The sequence below is a fragment of the Euprymna scolopes genome, chromosome 38 (genome assembly GCF_053919585.1).
Source record: "Euprymna scolopes isolate OS-2025 chromosome 38, ASM5391958v1, whole genome shotgun sequence".
Lineage (NCBI taxonomy): Eukaryota > Metazoa > Mollusca > Cephalopoda > Sepiida > Sepiolidae > Euprymna > Euprymna scolopes.
Window position 1 is genome coordinate 20,884,638 of NC_136519.1, and position 15,115 is coordinate 20,899,752.

At 33.6% G+C, this 15,115-nt stretch overlaps 1 protein-coding gene across 1 annotated transcript in view; it reads right to left on the reverse strand.

Annotated features, from left to right (window-relative positions):
- LOC145263032 (uncharacterized) overlaps positions 1-15,115 on the reverse strand; it is a 376,016-nt gene that overhangs the window by 282,304 nt on the left and 78,597 nt on the right. The window contains exons 10-12 of the mRNA XM_080119864.1: positions 12,120-12,233; positions 9,637-9,796; positions 6,151-6,391 (exon numbers count right to left, since the gene is read on the reverse strand). Coding sequence (XP_079975990.1) covers positions 6,151-6,391; positions 9,637-9,796; positions 12,120-12,233 — 515 coding nt within the window. The remainder of the gene's footprint in view (positions 1-6,150; positions 6,392-9,636; positions 9,797-12,119; positions 12,234-15,115) is intronic.

The window sequence follows — 15,115 nt, forward strand, 5'->3', positions numbered from 1 at the left end:
GAAAAATCGATTTTTTCCTTCTTTCACTCTTGGCTCATTTTTTTTTTCTCATGAATATATATATATATATATATATATATATATATATATATATATATATATATATATATATATATATATATATATATATTTCATAATACTTTGGGGGTACAGAATTTAAATATCGCAATCATAAAGGAAAGACTTTTATAATTTATGATTAAAAGTGTGTTAAAATAACGAGAAAGGGGCGAAGAAAAGAAAAAAAGGGGATTCAGTTGACCAGTTTCACCCTCACTTTCTCAAAGCTGTATCGAGGGATTTTTTTTTTTTTTTTTTAAAAAGGGGGGAATCGAAAATATGTACAATTTTAAATAAAATTCCGTTATGTGTAAGGGAAAAAGGGGTAAATGATTAAAATAAAGCAATGTTATATTTCTCGAAGATCCTAGAGACTAAATCATCCTCAAACCCAAGAGGCCTTCTCTCTGTTTACAGAGAGAAGGCGTTTTCAACCGGACGTGAACAGTCTTCAAGATCTTTAAATGGAATAATGAGTGAGCACGACTCAGGATTGAAAATGAGTTCATGCTAAAGTTCGCTGCGCATGACGGGTTTTTAATGAAATGGTCAGTGATTGAAAACCCGTATGTGTTGGCAAGTACGTTTGTTGCTCGGCATGTCCCATTTCTGATTTTGGTAGGTACGTGCTGTTGGACTCTTTCATCCAATCTCAATGTCGTTCGACCCACATAGTTGGCACTGCAACTACATTCAAAATTGTAAATTGCATTATTATTATGATGGGGGGGGAACATTTTTTTAGAGGCTGGCATTAACGTTCTCATGTACATTGGAAGCAAAATAACAATTTTGCATTGTTGAGATGATTTGCTTTGTGGATTTCTCACTTACTGTCCCCAACCACGGTAAAGGTAGACATATTGGAAATTTATTTACTGTTTAAATTTTAGTTACAGAAAACTCAGTTATTTTCCTTTGCATAACTGACCTAATCAGATCCAGAGGGTACTCATTCTTTGATAAGGTATCAGTAATTATTTTAAATTCCTCATCCGATTTTGATTTTGAGCAAATCATAAGGGCACGATGTGTTAGGGTCTAAATTAAATTGATCCTAGGTTTTTGGGGGAAAATTAATCCCAAAGTGTATACTGTCCCGTAAATGTAGGCTTGCGGTATATTGATGTAAGGTAACTAGACAGTGATTTTGTTACCAATACATCAAGGAAAGCTATGGACGAGTAATACTCTCCTTCATGAGTATACTGTAATGCAGGATGCATTTTATTAAGTAGGGAGAAAAATATTTGCCTCTGTTTGATTATTGAAGAGGCAAAATGTGTCATCCACATAGCAGAAAGAGACTAAGGATTTCATGAGTCCAGAGTGCAATTACTCTTCATGGAAACCCACGAAAATCTTCGCCGTTATTGGCCTCAGGACTGAGCCCATGGATACACCTTTTATTTGCCGATACATTACATCGTTGAAACTGAATTCAACAGATATTCAACACACGCGCGTACACACACACACACACACACACATATATATATATATATATATATAAATATAATTTTTTTAAAGACAATGCAGAGAAAGACCGGAATTATGAAAGTAAAGAAAGAAAAACAAGCAAATGTAGACGGGTGTGCGTGAATAGAGGAGTGTTTAGCCTTTATTCGTCTATCTTTCCTCACCTCAATGTATAATTATGTACAACCAAGTTGCTGGTATGTCCGGTGTATGTAAATCCGTGGGTGGTATGGAACTTTGATTAATTTCGAGAGAAAGGGACCTCTCTTTTTCAAAAGATAAAAGTTGATTCAAGATGTATATATATATATATATATATATATATATATATATATATATATATATATATATATATATATATATATATATATATATATATATTTATTTATTTATTTATTTTGGAATCCATTATCTCTAAAAAAACTATTTTGCATTTTAGATCAACTCAAGAGGATTTTCATGCAAGCTGAAATATTATACGCGGTTTGTTTTTATTTTTATTTTATTTTTTTACATATCCAACATTTTTTCACTCCTTATTTGGTAATTTATAACTACAATAAATTGCGGTTTCACTTAATGCCTTAACTAGCAAATTCTAGCATTGCTACAAATATAATTTTCTAATTTCTTTATGTCCTCTGATGAGAAGAATAACAAGAATAGCATTCTTTGAAACTCCGAGGAATAAGGACTTTGTAAAATGTTTTTTGGAGTATTCAGTCGAACAATAAATTTTGATTGTAAAGTTCAACTTACAGTTTTAGATTTCTTTCTCTTATATATATATATATATATATATATATATATATATATATATATATATATATATATATATATATATATATATATATATACTAGCTGTACCTTGCCACGCATTGCTGTGGCTTAATTTCGTGTAATGGAAAATTCTAATAAAAAGAGAAAATGCATGTTTCTTATATTCTTAGTACAGCAATCCACTCCAAAAAGTTAAAAAAAAAAGGCGAAAATAAAAAAATATGGTACTCTTGCAGGATTGGATCCGGATCTTCAGGCGTTACCATCAATCATGGCTTGGGCTCGACCAACATTCAGTGGATTAAGCCGAAAGTTGCTAAACCATTGAAACGCTAAATAGTTTTCTTTTTTATTGTATTCAAAAATGTGAGTTTTTAATTAATATTTGGGTAAGGGGGGGGTGTTACTATACACAGATTCAAAAAAGTTGTTCAAAAACGAATAAATGAAAGCAAAGGTAAATTACGTTTCTATCTAACTGGATAATTTTTTAGTGTTTTTATTTAATGTAAAATGTTTAATCGGCTCAAAAACGCAGTGCTTATCTATGTATTTGAAAAAGACGAATGGTCACGGACTCTGTTGAATACGTTAAGTTTGGGAAAATCAGTTAAAAACTATACAAAACAATGTCAGACACCTACTGATTATATGTTATTGTGACATAGGCTGACATATTCGGTGGGTTTCTGTTCGTATTTTGTATAGTTTTTTTAGTTTTAAATCATTTTCTCAAACTTAACATCATCAACAGTGTCCATCACCGTTTGTATTTTTCAAATACACTGATAAACACTGTTCTTCGAGCCGACTAAACGTTATAGTAAATAAAACAGGTTTGTATTACTAAACACAGAAACGAAAAAGTTGTTGAAAAATAAATATTAAAAATAAATGTTATCAAAGGCAAGATAAGTTACTTTTCTACCTAACTGGATAAGATTTTAGTGTTTTTATTTAGTGTAAAATGTTTAATCGGTTTGAAAAAATGTATTGTTTATCTGTATATTTGAAAAATACAAATGGCGGCAGACTGTTGAACACATTAACTTTGGGAAAATGAGTTAAAACTAAAAAAAACTATACAAAATACTGTCAGGAACTCACTCAATATATGTCACTGTGACATAGGCAGACATGTATTCAGTGGTTTTTAACAGTATTTTGTATAGTTTTTTTTTTAGTTTTAACTCATTTTCCCAAACCTAATGTGTTAACACAGTCTGCCGCCATTTGTAATTTTCAAATATAACAGTAAACGCTATGTTTTTTGAGCCGAATAAAAATTTTGCATTAAAAAACAAAAATAATTATCCATTTCAGTAATAAAGTAACATATCTTGCCTTTGATAATATTTGTTAATAAGGTCACGTGAGTCGATTAATGGGTGCTAATGCACTTACTGATCCGCGCTATTTTTTTTTAATCGTATTTCCAAGCTTAATTAAAGTTTTATGTTTTTTTGGTATTTTTTTAGATTAGGTCCACCTCCACAATTTTCTTTTAAATGACGACTTTTATAGGTTTTCGACTATGCTGAATACAGAAATCGCATTGAAATTTTGCAGAAATAAGTAGTTATCGAGATATAGATAGTTATTTTATGCATTGTATTCTTTGGCGGCCATCTTTGTTATGCGCGTAGATTTGTTTATGATGCGCGCAAGCCTGTAACAAAGATGGCTGCCAGAGATTACAATGCATTATACAAATTTTTAATATCTCGATAACTACTTATTTCTGCAAAATTTCAATGCGATTTCCGTATTCAGCATAGTCGAAAACCTACAAAAGTCGTCATTTAAAAGAAAATTGTGGAGGTGGACCTAATCTAAAAATTTACCGTTTTTTTCATTCAATTGTAAGGTTAAAGTACAGAATATGTACAAAACACCCTCTTCTCCCAATGTTAAGAATGGCTTTTTAAATAATAACGTTATTATTTCAACACGGATCAATAAGTGCACGAGTACGCAGTTTATTTATAAGCATTCATATTTTCTTATATAAAAACTTCTGTAAAAAAAAAAGAAAAAACGTGCACTTTCAATCTTTGTTAAAAAAAGGTTTTCTTAAAAAAAAAAAAAAATACGGTAAAAAAGCAAAGAACAAAACGTTAATCGGTATTCATGCAGAGATTGATCCTTGCTGAAATAATAATGTTATTATTTAAAAAGCCATTCTTAACATGGGGAGGGGGTTTTGTACCTATTCTGTACTTTAACCTTACAATTGAATAAAAAACATATCATAAAACTTTAATTAAACGTGGAAATGCGATTTAAAAAATAGCGCAGATCGCTCTCTGCATCAGCACCGAAAGTACAGAATAGTTAGAAAACATCCTCCCTCCTCATATTAAGAATGGCTTTCTAAATAATGTTAATGATTCAGTACTGTTCCTTGTCTGCTTAAGTTTAACTTTTGTTTATTAAATTGTTAGGTGAAAGTCCAGAATAGTTACAAAACACCCCTATCCCCATGTTACAAATGGCTTTCTAAATAATAACGTCATTATTTCAGCGGGGTAGCTTCTCTGCATAAGTACCATGTTTTGTTTTTAAATTGTTAGGTGAAAGGACAGAATAGTTACAAAATACCATCCCCATGTTAAGAATGTCTTTCTAAATAACATTATTTCAGCACGGTATTTTCTATGCATACGTACTATCTATTTTTGTTTATTAAATTGTTAGGTAGAATAGATGCAAAACTCCCTCCCCATGTTAAAAATAGCTTTCTAAATAACGGTATTATTTCAGCACGGTACCTTCTCTGCATAAGTACTATCTTTTGTTTATTAAATTGTTAGGTGAAAATATAGAATAGTTACAGAACACTCTCCCTTTCCCATGTTAAAAACGGCTTTCTTAATAGCGTTATTTCAGCACGGTATCTTCTCTGCATAAGTACCATCTTTTGTTTATTAAATTGTTAGGTGAAAGTATAGAATAGTAACAAAACGTCCTCCCCATGTTAAGAATGGCTTTCTAAATAACGTTATTATTCTATTATTATATTATTATGGTACTTTCTCTGCATAAGTACCATGTTTTGTTTATTAAATTGTTAGGTGAAAGTACAGTACTCATGCAGAGAGTGATCCGTGTTGTAATAATAACGTTAATATTTAAAAAGCCATTCTTAACATGGGGAGGGGAGGGTGTATTTTAACCTTACAATTGAATAAAAAAAACATAATAAAACTGTAATTAAACCTGGAAATACGATTTAAAAAATAGCGCGGACCACTAAGTTACCAATCTGTAAAAAAAAACTGTACTTTTACCAACCAATCTTATATCGAAAAACAAAAAAAAAAATCAAAAAGCAAGCAACAAACTTTTTTTTTTGGCCTTATATAATAAAGAAAAAATGTGTAAATTAAAAGATTTGGAAGATAAACAAATGAATTATGTTTTTTTTTGTTTTTTTTTACTTATCGAGTAAACAGAAAATGAAATCTACTTCTTTTTCGTAAAAAAATATATTTATTTTATTTAATATTTTAATAATTCGCGAGGTAAATTTATTTTAATAACATAAAAACATCCCTCGACTCTAAAGATGGGTTGTCTGAAAATTTCAAATAAATTGGTAACGTAGAAATATGGTTTTATTCACTTGTAACAAACCAAGAATTACATTTTTATATATATAGATAAAGTATATATATATAGATAAAGTATATATATATATATATATATATATATATATATATATATACAGTAAATAGTATATATATATAATAAATAAAGTATATATATTTATATATATATATATATATATATATATATATATATATATATATAGTAAAATAAATGTCTTACCATTTGTTGCAATCGATATTAATTGTGGTTCCAGCCTTCAAGTAGTCACCACGATATGAGCAAGAACAGTCTTTTGGTTCAACACATTCGCCTTGATCGAGGACCTTCCCGCTCTCGCACACGCATCCAGGTATACAGCCGCTGTAGCAGTCGTTTGGAATAATAGCGTAAAGACGACCGCATGTCCGAGGGCACTGCGATGAACACTCACTGTAGACAAAACCAGCCGGGCAAATCTTTGCTGCATAAATTTAAGGAGAAACACAATAAATGAGTTTTTTGTTCGTTAGTTTTGTTAATTAAGATCAAAAGCAACTCAGGGACGGTGACGTTGAATGAATAAATATCAGGTGAAGATGGAACATGCTGAATGTAATGAACAATGTTTGATTACCTATAAGACACGGTTTATGACACTCTTGGATTTGTAGACGACCATGTTATAGGCCACTAAGAAGCAATCCCATGCTAACGTGCTCCTTTCAATTGTGGCATGAAGATAAGTTCTTGCTTTGAATGTTATACAAGGAAAAAAATCAGTGGATATTTATATATTTTGTCCATTAGCCGTCACATTCCATGAGCGATGTTCCTGACAAAGAGGGAAGAATTGCTGTTTTCTTGACCAGAATCTATTCCATCTAATACTTATCATTAACAAGTTTTTTTACTTTTAAAGTAGGTCTTTTTTTAGCTCCTTACATCAAGTAGTTTCATACCTTGTCTGGAGCGATTTCTATAAAAAAGCATATTAACGAGATGTGTGGATTATTAGTCGAGTGATGAAAAATATCATGAGAGGATTGAAAATGGTGATTTGAATGAACACAGTTTGATTTCTTATGGGAACAGTTTATGACACGTACTGTCATTAAATTTGAAGACAACCATGTTATAGCCCACCAGAAAGTAATCATGTGCTAACATGTTCCACAAATGGGAAGTTCTTGGAAAGAAACTCTGTGCACAGAAATTGCACCTGACACTAGACACAATGAAAAAAGTTCTTTTCGCTTGTGATAGGAAGACAAGTTCTTTGTTGTGAATGTCTAACACAGAGAAACCAGAGATGATAGCTAAGTCAAGTGTAACAAAGCACAGACGTGCATATAGCAGCAGCCACAGCAAACGTATGCAAATGACCGAGCCATGTGCGAGGTGATGTCACAGCAAGGAAGAAGGAAAAAGATTATAAAAAGAACGTGTGTGCAGATCAATGATCACCTTAGAGGGAGGACAGAGAAAGACGTGTTACAAACATGACCTGAGAGCAACAGGTTTGAATAAGACATTATTCTGGAAAGTATCTGGAAATAAATGTTTATTGTTTCAACAGAAAAAAGTGAGTTGAGTATTCCTCGTCTTAGTTTCATGCGACGGTGTCTGCATGTTAACACTTGTGTAACGTTACACAAGCACCTTCCATAAAAATAATGATAGAGTAAACATATACTTTTGAACTTTGAACCCTTGGAAGCCAAATTTTCAGCAAAGAACGATTAAAAAGCTTGCCATATGTCTGAATACACTTTATGGAAAATTTCAAATGTTTAGACTAAAAATTGTCTGAGTTATTTGTTAGAGACCGCAGAGATTAAATTTTTTTTAACTTTGACACCAATTTTGACCTCATAACATTTATTTATTTGGGCTCAAATCAGGTTATTAAGTTAGATCCATGTCCAAGGAACCTATATCTAAAATTTCAAATGTTTAGACACAAACTTGGCAGAGGAGTTTGGTAGAGTTCTTAAAGGTCAAATCATTAAACTTTGACCCCTTAACAGCCAAATCTCTGGCCGAAACCCGATTAAAAAAGATTTTTCCAAATCTCAATATCCCGTATGTCAAATTTCGAGTCTGTAGACCGAAAATTGACAGAGTTATTTTGTAGGGAAATGTACACAGACAGACAGACAGACAGACAGACACACACACACACACGCACACACATTTTCACTTTTATAGATATATAGACTAGCATTTCAGCCCGGCGTTGCCCAAGTGTTTGGAGGTGTACGTTGAGCAAAACAAAAAAAAAATGGTAGTAGGAAGGCAGGCTCGAACCCGTACCGCGAAGGAGGAAAAGAACGGGAAAAAACCCGAACGTCTTTACTGTTACGACCACTGCCAAACCGGAAGTGACATAGGTTAAAATTAAGGCTAGACAATCAAAAGAAGAGGATGACTTTCAAAAATATCGGCGAAAAAAAGCGACCCCTTCTGCACAAAAGTGCACAGTTTAAGGTGAAGATATTACTGTTTTTAGCCATTCTTTCGATATTTGTCGTTTGAAAGGTGGAACTTCAAAACGATACTGATCTTCATAAAATCCGTTGCTCCTGTCGAAAGTTTTAGGCAGACATGCTAACATACATACATACATATTTTTATATATTGGTAACTAAAAATTTTCGACTCAAACCGATTAAAAAGCTTACCCTATCTCTGAATACCCATTATGTCAAATTTCAAATGTTCAGACCAGAAATTGTCTGAGTAATTTGGTAGAGACCACAGAGGTCAATTTTTTTTTACACTTTGATCCCTATTATGAGCCTTTAACATTTATTGTTTTGGGCTCAAATCAGTTATTAAGTTAGATCAATGTCTAAAGAACATATATCTAACATTCCAATTGTTTAGACCCTAAATTGTCGGTGGAGTTTGGTAGAGTTCTCAAAGGTCAAATCGTTAAACTTTGACCTCTTAACAGCAAAATCTCTGGCCGAAAACAGATTACAAAGATTTTCCCAAATCTCAATGCCCTGTATATCAAATTTGGAGTCTGTATACTGAAAATTGACGGTTTTATATATATATATATATATATATATATATATATATATATATATATATATATATATATATATATCAAGGTCCGAAGGTCACTCGAGGTTAGAGGTTTATGTATCTAAGGTGGTAGTGTCATAATCGTTAATAGATTGGGTAGAATTTGGATTATTTAAGGGGACGGCTCCACAAGAACTTGTTTACATTAGACTTGAAGGCTACTTGAATGCTTCAAAAAGTGTATTAAAAATGGTGGTGACTATGCAAAAAAAAAAAAAAATTCTGGAGCTCAAAATGTCGCTCGTTTTAATGGTAACACTCCCGTCTTTGTAGCTCTTCAACCTTTTGAATTAAAAGAAATTGGATACTTTACTTTTGGAACAGTGTTCCACAGGAGGCCAGTTCTAGAAAAGAAGCTTTGTTCATGGAATTTGCGTTTAGATTTAGGCACAGATAGAGAGTGGGGAAATTGTTGATAGTGGTTGTAGCTAGTCGAGTGTTTTTTTTTTTTTTGTGGTAGTTTAACAACGACGGACCACCCTCCGAACTATAACCTTAGTCTTTTTAAGCAATAAGCATCTTGTGTCTTTGTGTTACTCATCTTTTGTTTTTTGTTAGCTCCTTACATCAAGTGGCTTTATACCTAGTCTGCAGTATTTTCTATAATAAAAAAGAACTTTAATAAATACTTACGGCAAATGGATGCCGAACGCCATTGGATGATTACGCCTGCTTCTCGGCAATCTTCAGAATAACCTTCAATAACGCTGCAAACGTTTTCTTCGCGCTCTTCTTGGTTGTCATCACTACAATACGCATTCTGACACATCTGCACCCACTTTTTGACGTTTATCTGAAATATGAATAACACTGGGATAAAGTATTTATTACTCTCCCACGGTGAGAAATGTGACGTGAGGGCCAGAAAATGGGATTAAAAAGTCAGCATCCCCCTTCCTCTCTGAGGAGAGGCCCTTTTGCCTGCAAAACAATGCCTAAAGACTTCACTAGAATTTGTATTATTTTATTTTTATATTTATTTTATTTTTGATTGGTCTGGTTGTTTTTTTCTACGGCATATCAACCCTTTTCGGGTTACTTAATAAAAGAGGAAAAGGTTTGTTTTGTTTTTTTACACGGTGGTCATCACTTATCAAGGCCCGCAAGCCACTCAGGGATAAGGGTCATTGCAAGTACAAGGTTATGTTTGCTTTTTGTTTTGCAGAACATAATTAAGTTTTGCAAAAGGAAGAATAAAAACAAAAAGCATCAATGTTAGGTGCATTTCGACCCAGGAAGCCAATATCTTCAGACAGCCTGATCTGGTAGCATCAGATTTTATTTTTAAATTTATTTTGAACACTTTTTTTCGAACATTTTTCTAACCCTATTTTCTTTGCTTGCAGATCGTTTTATTTTAATTTTTACCTATTTATATATGTATTTCTGTACAGGGACGTGCAGAGAGGGAGGTGCTAGGGGTGCCCAAGCACCTCCCCCCTTTACTCCTGCTTTAAAAGTTCCCTTTTCATAAGAATCTATTATACGCCTACTAAGACACCGGGTTTTTTTACTTGAACACCTGCCCTGAAAAAGTTCTCTGCGCGTCACTGTTTCTGTATCCCATATTTACTGTTTCTATCTCCCTTTTCTTCTTTCTTATCTTTTTTTTACAAAGGAATCACCACTTATCAATGCCCAGAGGCCACTCGAGGATAAGGGGTAAAGAGTATACAGTGGTCAAAAGCTCAATATCATAGTAATCGTTAGAAATGTAAATTTGGTAAATTGGATTACTTAAGGGGGACGACTCATCAATAACTTGTTTACATTGAACTTGAAGACAACCATATTGTAGTCAGCTGGAAAGCAAGCAAACGGAAGAGAGTTCCACAGGTGTGCAGTTCTAAGAAAGAAACTTTGTTCATGGAATTAACGTTTAGGTTTAGGCACAGATAAAGAGTGGGGAAAATTATTGACAGTGTTTACAGTCAAACGAATGTTTCTTGTGAATGTTTGGCAAGAGGTTGAACCATAGATTGGAGCTCAGACGAGCACTTGCCATGAAAATAACGATAAAACAGAGACAGGTTCACAACGTCTCTTCTGTGAGAAAGAGGTTGCAGGCAAGAGAAAACGGCATCCCCCACTAGACTACAAAGTATATTCTGAACTCTGTCAAGGCAGGATAAGGTCTTCCTAGCAGCTCCTGCCCACATGTGACAGTAATACTCCATCCTTGGAGTACCTGGCTCTTATATAGGTAGAGAATTCTATCGGCAGGTAGATATCTACTTTTTTTTTTTACACAGTGATCACCACTTATCAAGGCCCGGAAGCCACTCAGGGATAAGGGTTATTGCAAGTACATTACGTTAGTGTGGAGATTTTATGAAGTGTTTAATTAAGGGGGCGGTTCATTAGGAATTTGTTAACATTGGACTTGAAGACATCCAAGTTGTAGTCCGGAGGGAAGCAGGCAGACGGGACAGAGTTCCACAGGCGTGCATTTCTAAGAAAGAAGCTTTGTTCATGGAATCCGCGTTTTGATTTAGGCACAGATAAATAGTGGGGGAAATTTTTCACAGTGGATTCAGCTAGACGGGTGTTTTTCGTTCTACTGAATAGATAGAAGGATTCCATTATTTTTCCAGCGACCTTGGCAACGGATTTGATGTACATATTCCATTTTATATCAGAAGTAAAGGTCAAGCCTAGAAGCTTGTTAAAATATGGAGCCATTCATTTCCTTTGATGCCAGATGGGGATCAGAACGTTGATGATGTAAAGATAGAAGTTTGGTTTTAGATGCATTAAAAGTAACCAGCCACTTTTTCCCCATTGTACCACATGCTCAAGATCAGAGGAGAGAGAATCAGAGAGAACTTGATCGTTTACAGTCTTTGATGTGCTGCCATAGATGGTAGTGTTGTCAGCAAAAATGTCTATTAATGATCTTAGGATGTGATTTGGAAGATCATTAATATAGATCAGGAAGAGAGTTGGACCCAGGATGGACTATGTTCATCTATGTTCGCTAGAGGCGCCTCAGGTGATTATCAATAAACTAACTCCTTCTTGAAGAGAGAAGGCAAAGATGTGATACGTGTGCGTTTGGTTTTACATTCATTTTGTTTCTTTTTGATAAAAAAACACTTTTTTTTCTTTATTCTTACCTTTTCGTGACACGGCGAAAAAGTCTTGGACTGAATGGTACTGCATTTTGCGGATGCATTCAACTTCATTTCTTTTGATTTGCAATAAACGGGAACGCCATAGGACTGCATGCACTGCAAACATAGAGGAAGGAAGTTTTGTATAGAAATAGCATGACTCAACCCTTTGGACAGTAACTGAGACAATTTTTTCTTTTTTTATTTTTAAACCAATTCGGAGAGACCCTTTTGGAGAATCTGGATTACTTTGCATTAAAAACTGACCTTGTGTCTAACTCTGTGGGGAGGCAAGTTAATAAGGACTCTACTTGAAAAAACATTGATGATGATGATGATGATGATCACGACGACGGCGATGATAATCATGATAATGATGATAGTGTTGTTAATGACGACGACGATGATGATGATGATGATGGTGTTGATGATGATGATGATGATGATGATGATGATGATGATGATGATGATGATGATGATGATGACTCAATTGTTTGAAAGAGGTTTGCAAAACTTAAAACTTGAAACCTTAGATTGAAAGATAATACTGGTTTACAAAGCAATTTAGGCAAGCACAAAAATACCCGTTTTTACTTAATTTGGCAGTTAAGGCAGCAGGTCTCAATCTACACTCAGTAGTGCTCTGGAAGTTATTGGAAGATTTTGTCTCACTCGCAGGCGGCACTGGAGGTTGGTGTCCCTAAACTATCGTGTTACACAGCTTTTGGGTTGCTCAAATGCACATTTTATTGCCTTGCATATGATTTAGTTTTTCTTTGTAATATTTTCAGATTCTGCAATGGATTCAAGCACGTTAAAACGTCGAGGATGCTTCAATAAGGCCAATTCTTTCTAGCTATGTGTATGGGGACTTCCCAACAATTGCACAGCATTGAACCATTATTTCTCTCCTCAGAACCACCTAATTTCACTATTTTGACTACAAAATTGGTTTCCAGGTCTTAGTGCTGCTAAGATCCGAGAAGTACTGATTTTGAGGTAGCTTCTTAAATTAAAGGAAAGGAACTGAGAGCATGGCAAGCATTCAAGTCGGTCTGTAATGGACTCCTTGGTAACACATGTGTACCAGATTACCAAGCCTGTGTTGAGAAGTTGCTAAAGTCTTATGAGGATATGGAGTGCCGAATGTCACTCAAAATTCATTTTCTCCATTCCTACTTCAATTTCTTCCTGCCAAACCTTTGAGCAGTGAGTGACGAGCATGGAGAAAGATTCCACCAAGACATTACGAATATGAAGAGCAACTATCAAGGCATGATGGGAGACTTCTGTTGGATACTTTTGCGTGACATTCCAGAGGCAAAATACACCAGATCTTCTAAGAAAACACACTTTTAAATGTCTGTGGTACTATGAATTGTGTAATTGTGTCATCCAAGTATATTGATTCAATCAGTGTTCTTTATCTATCCTGACTTATCTGTTATAAGCTGCTGCAGCTCTTGACATATTCACATATATTCTCTGTTTATACTGAAATAAAATTATTCAAAAGCCAGAAAACTAGAGGTGATAGAGCAAAACTATTTATAAATTTGAATTCAACCCAAATTAACAAAAAACAACTATCCCCATTCTTGCCTCAGACCAAACATTTATTTTTGTAAACCAGTGTAATTGATGTCAGTATTGTTTGTTTGTTTGTTTGTTCGGTATTGTTCCTGATGATTTTGTTAGCATTCGTTTCCCAGATATCTTTCTATTAAGAATTCGGGTTTATATTACTGTATACATAGATTCGAAAAAGTTGTCAAAAAACAAATATATAACAAATAAATGTTATCAAAGGCGAGATAAGTTACTTTTCTACCAAACTGGATAATATTTTTAGTGTTTTTATTTAATGTAAAATGTTTATTCAGCTAAGAAAATATACAGTGTTTACCGATGTATTGGAAAATTTAATCTTCTAAAAAACACACACACACACTTTTGACTGTCTGTGGTACTATGAATTGTGTAATTGTGTCATCCAATTATATATTGATTCAATCAGTGTTCTTTATCTATCCTGATTTATCTGTTATAAGCTGCTGCAACTCTTGAAATATTCACATATATTCTATGTTTATACTGAAATTAGACTATTTAAAAATCAGGAAACTAGAGGTGAGAGAGCAAAACTATTTATAAATTTGAATTCAGCCCAAATTAACAAAAAGCAACTATTCTCATTCTTGCCTCAGAGTAAAAATTTATTTTTGTAAACCAGTGTAATTATTCCATTGCTTTTTGTATTAGAGCAAAGTGTGGCATCTGTTCTGATACTACAATTACCAATTCTGATGACCTGACCACCGTATTCCCCAGGCTTTAACCCCATTGAATATCTCTAGTCAATGATAAAAAGAGGAGTTTATGAGGGAGGAGAGCAATTTACTTCAAAGGATGCTTTGTGGAGGCACATAGTTGATGTTGCTAGAGCCATAGCCCCTTTGAAGATCCAAAGGTTGTTTTAAGTTATTTCAAAAAAGTTGTGGATATGTCGATAAATAGTTCATTTATTTGAGGCTTAGCACATGGGATGTGCTTTTTCTCATTATTCTTTGACAGAAAATATAATAAACAATAGGGTTCGCATGAGAAGACATTGTATTTTTTTGCCCTTAAACAACATTTTAAAAGACCTGAAATAAAGCGATGAACTGTGGAAATTCCACGATAAAGAATAAAATGTCATAACCTCATGAATATCGTATGAATTTGAATAAATGTTTCGGAAATAACTAACCTTAAAGCAGCCGTTTGATGATATAATTTTCATTCTGTTGTGACTTATAATTAGTGAAATATTGATATTTTTCTAATCTGCTATTAAGTGACTGACGTGGTGCAAATATTTATCATGAACTCAATCTGTGTGCGTACAGTCAGTTAGTATTCCGAGGAACATAGTTACTTCGTAAATGCTTATTGTCTGTTGAACATCTTACAATCAAACTGACCCCCTGCAGATTATAATATGGTCGAGATTAAAT